Here is an 8,372-nt window from a genome sequence, read left to right on the forward strand (position 1 = left end):
CTCACGGCAGCTGCGGTCTCGGGGCCTCAGCGCCACGGATGCCCCCGTGCACGGTGGCCCCCTGTCCTGCCTGTCGCATTTACGCAGGGGAGTCTAGTTGTCCGATTAATTTCTTTCTATTTTTAGTAGAGACGGGGTCTCGCTCTTGCTCAGGCTGGTCTCAAACTCCTGAGCTCAACTGATCCGCCCGCCTCGGCCTCCCAGAGTGCTAGGATTACAGGCATGAGCCACCGCGCCCAGCCAGCCCTAGCTGTTTGGGAGGCTGAGGGAGGAGGATCACTTGAGCCCAGGAGTTCGAGGTTGCAGTGAGCTGTGATTACACCACTGCACTCTAGCCCAGGTAACAGAGCAAGACCCTACCTCAAAAACAAAACAGAATAGAAGGAACCTTCTGCATATCTTTGGACCCAAGAAGACATCTTCTAGGGATCTATTTGAGGAACTCATTAGAAGTGTACACAAGGGATGGTCATCACAGTGTTAACTTAATTGTATTCACTTGTAAAAACTTGGAAACAACTTACGTCTCGTAGAATGTAGGACTTAAGTAAAAATCTTGGTACAGATTGGCTAGTAGATACTCAGTTTATTTGTCGAATAAATGAATTGTACATTCATCACAGTGGAGGACTATATAACCATTAAAACGCATGCTACAGAATGTTTTATAGCATATGTAAATGTCTGATCTCTTGCCAAGTTAAACAAAAGCATAGCAAAGCTATATATTCAGTACAAACCCATTTTCGTAAGACAAGTATATATATGTGTGTATCTATGTATCGAACATGTAACAAGCAGGGGCTTTAATGTGGAAAGTGTGTAAAGAGAATACCCACAGACACTTGGGAAAACATAATTGAACAATCCATCTATCTCATCACCTCTCTTGCAGCCAGGGAGAGCCAGCACTTGTGGAAGATGTCATACAGGAGCCATTCTCAATGGCCCTTACGCTACTCTTGTTTTTTTCCTATAATACTTGTCATCTTTTAATATACTGTATAATTTACTTATATTGTCTGTCTCCTTGTGAGACCAGAAGCTCTGTGGGATAGGATCTTTGTTCACCGATGTAGCCCAAGCACTTAGAACAGCGCCTGGCACGTGGCAAAGGACCATCCGTATTTGTTGAATGACTCAATGAACTCGCAGAACGGTTTTCAAATACGGGGTGGCGGACCCCGTTAGAGAGTCTCACTGGGCTGTTCATTTGTGCCCAGAGCTGCTCCCACCGAGTCTTCCAGCTCATCCTTGAGGGCGGCATCTGGTAACATCGGTTTCCTTTGCCAGGAAGACCCTGTCCCCGGGTTCTGAGGGCAACCTGAGGTTGAAGGTTTGAACCCCTAGATGTATCTGTGAGGTTTGCTAGAATTGCTTAACGTGTAGGTCACTTAACTGTGCTACAGAGACATTTTTTCTGGCGTCTCTGGGTGGGCACGAACTACAAAGTTACATTTTTAAATAAGTAACTTTCCTAAAAAACGAAAGCAACTAAAGCAACATACAACACTTAAAAGTCTACATGAACTGGCCGGGCGCGGTGGCTCACGCCTGTAATCCTAGCTCTCTGGGAGGCCGAGGCGGGAGGATTGTTTGAGCTCAGGAGTTCGAGACCAGCCTGAGCAAGAGCGAGACCCCGTCTCTACTAAAAATAGAAAGAAATGATCTGGACAACTAAAAATATATAGAAAAAATTAGCCGGGCATGGTGGCGCATGCCTGTAGTCCCAGCTACTCAGGAGGTTGAGGCAGAAGGATCGCTTGAGCCCAGGAGTTTGAGGTTGCTGTGAGCTAGTCTAACGCCACGGCACTCGCTCTAGCCGGGGCAACAGAGTGAGACTCTGTCTCAAAAAAAAAAAAAAGTCTACATGAACAAAATTAAGGAAATAAATCCCCCACTCCGAAAATCACTACAGTACAGTGCGACCTCTCGTGTTTTTCTGCATTCTTTTTTTTGAAAGGGGGGCACATTTGCCATATCACCGTTTTACATATTTATGGTTTTGAATCACGTTTCACGGTATCTTATCTCATTTTTCTTGAAGGATTTTATCCTGGAACATTACAGTGAAGATAGCTATTTATATGAAGACGAAATCGCAGATCTTATGGATCTGAGACAAGTGAGTTTCTGTGCGCGGCAGGGGAGGGAGGGCGCTTGATCACTGCGGACCGTGGTCGGTGGTATCGGGGATGAGTGGGGGCGACGGTGGCTGTCGGGATCGTCCCCTCCTCTTGCCGCATGAGCCAACCATGCAAGGGGAGAGGGCTGGGGCTGGACTCCCGGATTCCTGACTTCATCCCAGCCCCCTTTCCACACCTCCCAGAGTCCACCATACTGGCCACGGGGCCCACATGCCACAGAAGTAGAGAGACGGTGCCTGTCTGTGTGTGCAGGGCACCTTCTGGGGTGGGCCGGTGCAGGCTTCTCCTCTGCTCAGCCCTCTGTGGTTCTTCTCCTTTCAGGCTTGTCGGACGCCCAGCCGGGACGAGGCCGGGGTCGAACTGCTGATGACTTACTTCCTCCAGCTGGGTTTTGTCGAGAGCCGCTTCTTCCCGCCCACGCGACAGATGGGGCTCTTGTTTACCTGGTAGGTGCCTGAGGTCTGCACGGGGCTTTCCCACGGCAGCTGCGGTCTCGGAGCCTCAGCGCCACGGATGCCCCCATGCACGGTGGCCCCCTGTCCTGCCTGTCGCATTTACGCAGGGGAGTCTGGGGAGAGGTCAATAAATTGGCATTTATTTATGAGCGCATCTGAGAGCAGACGGCTCCAACAGACCATGGCTACTTGCTGCTCGGAACAAGCGAGCCAAGGAGAAGAGGCATTTTTTTGTGGTCATTGTATTGTTGGGGGAACACCAGGGCTCTGAGGTGAAACTAACAAGTAGCAAGACTTTTGTCCCAGGTTGGACGGGTGTGCACATGTGTGAGAGACAGAATGAGAGAGAGAGACAGAGACAGAGAGACAGAGACTTGGGTTTTGTCCCAGTGAGACGAGGGCTGCAAACAGAAATAGATCCGATTTTAAAAACTGAAGCAGAACATTTGATTCTTTTCCAAAATTGGTATTTTCAAAGATTAGTATAAATACTCTGGAGATGCCCTGCCTCTTCTCTGAATGTCTTTAGGAGTGTGGATAAAAGGAAAATAAACCCTAATAGTGCAGGGGCGTATTAAGAATTAAATTTGACCAGAGCTGACAGGTGGCTACTGATCCCTTTCGGAAAGGAAGGGCAGATGACCTGTCACAATGCAGCAGGCTGCCTTCGCGGGCGACAGGGCTAAAGGTGGTTTCTCCTTAGTCTGGAATTAGGAAGAAGTTCCCTGCCTTCTTCCTGGTTGACACGGGAACTTTAAAACAAATCCTGGGAGGAGTTAATAACGGCTAGATTTCATTTAGGAGACTTTACCGTTCAGAGCGTTTTTACGTGCACAGCAAAACTAAGTGGAAAGCATAGAGCCCATATGCCCCCTGCTACACCACCCTCCCCTCCTAACTATCGCTGTCCCCCACCAGAGGGTGCATTTGTTACAGCTGAACCTGCCTTGACACATCGTCATCACCTAGACTCCATCGTCTACATTAGAGTTCAGTTTTTTTTTTTTTTGAGACAAGGTCTTGCTCTGTTGCCCCAGCTAGAGTGCAGTAGCATGATCATAGCTCACAGCCACCTCAAACTCCCGGGCTCAAGCGATCCTCCTGCCTCAGCCTCCCGAGTAGTTGGGACTATAGGTGCACGCCACCGTGCCTGGCTAATTTTTCTGTTTTTGGGAGTGACAGGGTCTCGCTTTTGCTCAGGCTAGTCTCAAACTCCGGGCCCCAAGCCATCCTCCTCCCACACCAGCCTTGCAAAGTGCCAGGATGACAGGCGTGAGCCACCGCACCTGGCCGAGAAGCCTTACTTTTGTGTGTGGCTGTGGGGTCTTTATTCAGTATGATCAGACCTGTCATCTTGCTTGGGAACAAAAGCCTCATCGCGTGATGTGTAGCTTTTGAATGTTACTCAGGAAGTGAATTTTGTCTGTTTTCACCCCCAAGTGGCGTTAACTAGCCAAGTCACTTGCGTGTGTTCTTTGAAATAGGTACGACTCCCTCACTGGGGTCCCGGTCAGCCAGCAGAACTTGCTCCTGGAGAAGGCCAGTGTCTTGTTCAACGTGGGCGCCATCTACACCCAGGTCGGGACCCGGTGCAACCGGCAGACGCAGGCTGGGCTCGAGAGTGCCGTGGACGCCTTCCAGAGAGCCGCAGGTGTGTCTCCCCGAGGGCTGCCGGACAGGACCCGGGCCCTGCCAGGTGGCGCCAGGGTAGCCCAGCTGAAGATGGTCCTGGGGTCCTCCCCGGCCCCGGTCTTGCCTCACCAGCACGAACGGGCCGCGCCAGTTTTCGGCACTTTTGCAACTTCCCATTAAGTGACATCCCGGATGGCTGAAACCCCGTCGCCTCAGTCTGGGGTGGCTCGTGTACGCAGCGAGTGCTGTGGGCGACGATTAATCTTTTCCAAATGTATGTCCCCGAGGACGGCAGTGGATAACTGTTTCTTTCAACGCTGTGCTGAAGAACGGAATAGCTTTTCCCAAACAGTTACTTCGTTTTTTCGCCTTTTGTTAGGTGCACCTTGTCAGAGCACGCTATCTCTGTGCCCGCATACTGGGCTCGCTCTGCCGCGTTTGCGCCTGGGGTTGGTGTTCTCGGCCCTTTGTCAGGTGCTGCGTTCAAGGGACGCCTTGTCATGCTGTCGCCTTCTTCTGGGACTTCCAGATGCTTTTCCCGTTCAACCTCTTTTTCCTTGTCAGTCACCCTGGAAACTCTTCCTGGTGCAGGAACAGCTGCAGGGGGGAGGACAGAGGCAGCTGAGCGCCCGCCTGGGGTCTCCAGGCCTGGTGCTGTGGAGAGCCTGGTACGGCTCTCGTGCATCCAGGGTCCTGCGTCGCTCCCTCCAGCAGGGCTGTGTCTGCAGCGGAGTCCTTGCGGGGAATGTGCGCCGGGGCAGGGCACAGGGCACACCACGGCGCGGTCCCCACGCTGGCCCCACAGTGTGCGCCTTCGGTGCTGCCCCATCGTTCTGCCCTGGGGCGTGGTCTCCCCCGACCCGCACAGAACCTCTGTGGCCCTCTCCCCTGCTCTGCAAGCCCGTTTTGGCTCACTGTGGGGTCTCCTGTGTTAGACGCTTGGCCCCTTGGGATGAAACAGGACGCTGAGATTCCAAGTGGGCGTGGAATTCTCTGGCTGCACATCCCTTTCTGGACTGTCTTTCTTTCTGAGGAATCTTGAGGAGGCTTCCATGGGACCTGTCTCCAGGATTGCTGGGATTTAGTCAAAGTGAAGCTTGAGCACGGTGGGAGTGCAAGGGGACCCCCAGGGGAGCACTAGCTTGCAAAGGGTGCCACCCTCTGCAGGGCAGCAGAACCAGAGGAACCGGTTAGATGGGATTCGCCTGGGAGATTATATTTCAGCTCCTGATTGACTGTCAGTTAATGCTTCTGACAGTTAATTTTCTAAAGTTCAGAAAAGGCAGCTGGGAGCTACAGCATGAAAATTTCCACTGGAGTGGACTGAATGGCTATTTCTGGGGGTACTGGGGAAAAGCCCCCGGTTTCTCATGTGTGAGCGTCACCTGTGAGCCCCTCAGCCGTGCACCTGCTTCCGGCTTTCACCTCCACAAATGTCGGGTCGTGGGTGGACTGTCTCCGGTTGTCCCAGGGCGGATAGTGGAGGGGAGGCTGGTTTCCTTGCTTAATACAGATGTAAATGTTTTGGAAGAGAATCCAGTGTTTTTTAATTGTGCTAAAGTATACACAACATAAAATCTATTTTAACCATTTTTTTATTATGGTAAAATACACATAACATAAAATTGCCATTTTAACCTTTTTTTTTTTTCCCTTTTTCATTGAGACAGAGTCTTGCTCTGTCTCCCAGCCTGGAGTGCAGTGGCGTCGTCATATCTCCCTGCAACCTCCAACTCCTGGGCTCAAGTGATCCTCCTGCCTCAGCCTCCCTAGCAGCTGGGCCTACAGGCATGCGCCACCATCACACCTGGCTAATTTTTTGTTCATTTTATTTTTTGGTAGAGACGGGGTCTCACTATTGCCCAGGCTGGTTTTGAACTCCTGGCCTCAAGCAATCCTCCCACCTCGGCCTCCCAAAGTGCAAGGATTACAGGCGTGAGCCACCACATCTGGCCGGTTGTAACCTTTTTTTTTTTTTTTTGAGACAGAGTCTCACTGTGTTGCCTGGGCTAGAGTGCCGTGGCGTCATCCTAGCTCACAGCAACCTCAAAACTCCCGGGCTCAAGCGATCCTCCTGCCTCAGCCTCCCGAGTAGCTGGGACTACAGGCATGCGCCACCATGCCCGGCTAGTTTTTTCTACATATTTTTAGTTGGCTAATTTTTTCTATATATTTTTAGTTGTCCAATTAATTTCTTTCTAATTTTAGTAGAGACGGGGTCTCGCTCTTGCTCAGGCTGATTTCGAACTCCTGAGCTCAAACAATCCACCCGCCTCGGCCTCCCAGAGTGCTAGGATTACAGGCGTGAGCCACCGCGCCCGGCCTCGTTGTAACCGTTTTAAGTGTGCAGTTCATTGGTGTTTCATGTTCTTGTGCAGCCATCACCGCTGTGCATCTCCAGAACTTTCTCATCATCCAAACTGAAATTCTGTATTTACTAAACACTAACTCCCTTTCCCCTTCTCCCCACAGCCCCTGGGCACCTTTATTCTACATTCTGTTCCTAGGAATTTGACTATTCCGGGTACCTCATCTAAATGGAATCATATAATACTTGTTCTTTTGTGATTGGTTTATTTCACTTAGCATGTCTTCATTTATACTGTGGCAAGTGTGGGAATTTCATTCCTTTTTAAGGCCGAGAAGTATTCCATCGTGTGATATGCGTATATCACACGTGTCCATCCATTCATCCATCGACAGACGTTTGGGTTGTTTCTGCCTTTTGGCGTTTGTGAGTGATGCTGCCATGAACAGGGGTGTACAGGTGTCAGTGAGGCCCTGCTTCCAGTTCTTTGGGGGTACACCTAGGAGTGGAATCGCTGGATCATATGGCCATTAAGAATCCAATGCATAAAGATGCCCTAGGACACCGATTTTACATTTTTGCTTCTGTCATTCTCTACAGCAGCGCGGCGAAGTAAATATGACCCCAGACTAATGAGCAAAAATGTGACACTTCTAGGGGTTTTAAACTACCTGAAGGAGACGTTCACGCACACCCCCAGCTACGACATGAGCCCCGCCATGCTCAGCGTGCTCATCAAAATGATGCTCGCACAGGCGCAGGAAAGCGTGTTTGAGAAATTCTGCCTTCCCGGGATCCGGAACGAATTCTTCATGCTGGTGAAGGTCGCTCAGGAGGCTGCCAAGGTGAGACTTCCCGGTTCCTGTGAGTTCTGGGGGTGGCAGGGTACGTCGGTACAGGTGTGCTGGGAGCAGCAGGGGCTTCCCACGGCAGCCTGCCCACCACCTGGGCAGCGTGCCCACCCCGGCTGGGACCACGGGCTCGCATTTTCTTGGCAAATATTGGTGCTTCAGATACGGATCACTGATTCCATCTGTAGCTTAGTCTAAAAACCAGCATAGTGACAGCTGCCCGATCCCCCTTGTTAACTCCGATGCTGACAGCACGAGGAGTCGCCTGGAGCCGTTCCCAGATTCTGGAATGGCCTCCGGAAGGGGCAACCACATGGAAGAAAGGGCTCTTTCTCTGCAGTTGGCTTTGTGCGGGCCCCTGCGCCTGGCTGCCCCCTCCCAGTGCCCCCTCTGTTTCAGGTGGGAGAGGTCTACCAGCAGCTGCACGCGGCCATGAGCCAGGCACCGGTCAAAGAGAATGTCCCCTACTCCTGGGCCAGCCTGGCCTGCGTGAAGGCTCACCACTACTCGGCCCTGGCCCACTACTTCACTGCCACCCTCCTCATCGACCACCAGCGTAAGGCTTGGGCGCCTGGTGGCTGGGGGTCTGCTCAGGGCTGTGGTCGGGCTGTCGGGGTTGGGGAGGGGACGGGGACTCTGAGCTGAGTGAGAGACACCTGCCCACCCTGGAGATGCTCACAGCCTGAAGGCAGAGGTTGACTCAGGCGGCTGTCACACAGGGCAGAGTGGGAGTAGGGGCTATAAACTCTTGTTGGGGAGGAGGAGGGGCAGCTTCAATTCCGCCTGGGGGCAAGCAGGTGACTTTTCACCTGGAATCTAGAATCTAAGGGATGCCAGAAACTCAGTAATCAAGATAAGGAACAGGCCGGGCGCGGTGGCTCCCGCCTGTAATCCTAGCTCTCTGGGAGGCCGAGGCAGGCGGATTGTTTGAGCTCAGGAGTTTGAAACCAGCCTGAGCAAGAGCGAGACCCCGTCTCTA

At 51.9% G+C, this 8,372-nt stretch overlaps 1 protein-coding gene across 1 annotated transcript in view; it reads left to right on the forward strand.

Moving 5' to 3' along the window:
- Positions 1–8,372, forward strand: part of RHPN2 (rhophilin, Rho GTPase binding protein 2) — a 35,195-nt gene that overhangs the window by 17,015 nt on the left and 9,808 nt on the right. The window contains exons 4-8 of the mRNA XM_012647040.1: positions 2,048–2,125; positions 2,469–2,593; positions 4,087–4,253; positions 7,200–7,387; positions 7,793–7,949. Coding sequence (XP_012502494.1) covers positions 2,048–2,125; positions 2,469–2,593; positions 4,087–4,253; positions 7,200–7,387; positions 7,793–7,949 — 715 coding nt within the window. The remainder of the gene's footprint in view (positions 1–2,047; positions 2,126–2,468; positions 2,594–4,086; positions 4,254–7,199; positions 7,388–7,792; positions 7,950–8,372) is intronic.

Source organism: Propithecus coquereli, unplaced genomic scaffold, assembly GCF_000956105.1.
Source record: "Propithecus coquereli isolate 6110/MARCELLA unplaced genomic scaffold, Pcoq_1.0 Scaffold254, whole genome shotgun sequence".
NCBI classification, from domain to species: Eukaryota; Metazoa; Chordata; class Mammalia; order Primates; family Indriidae; genus Propithecus; species Propithecus coquereli.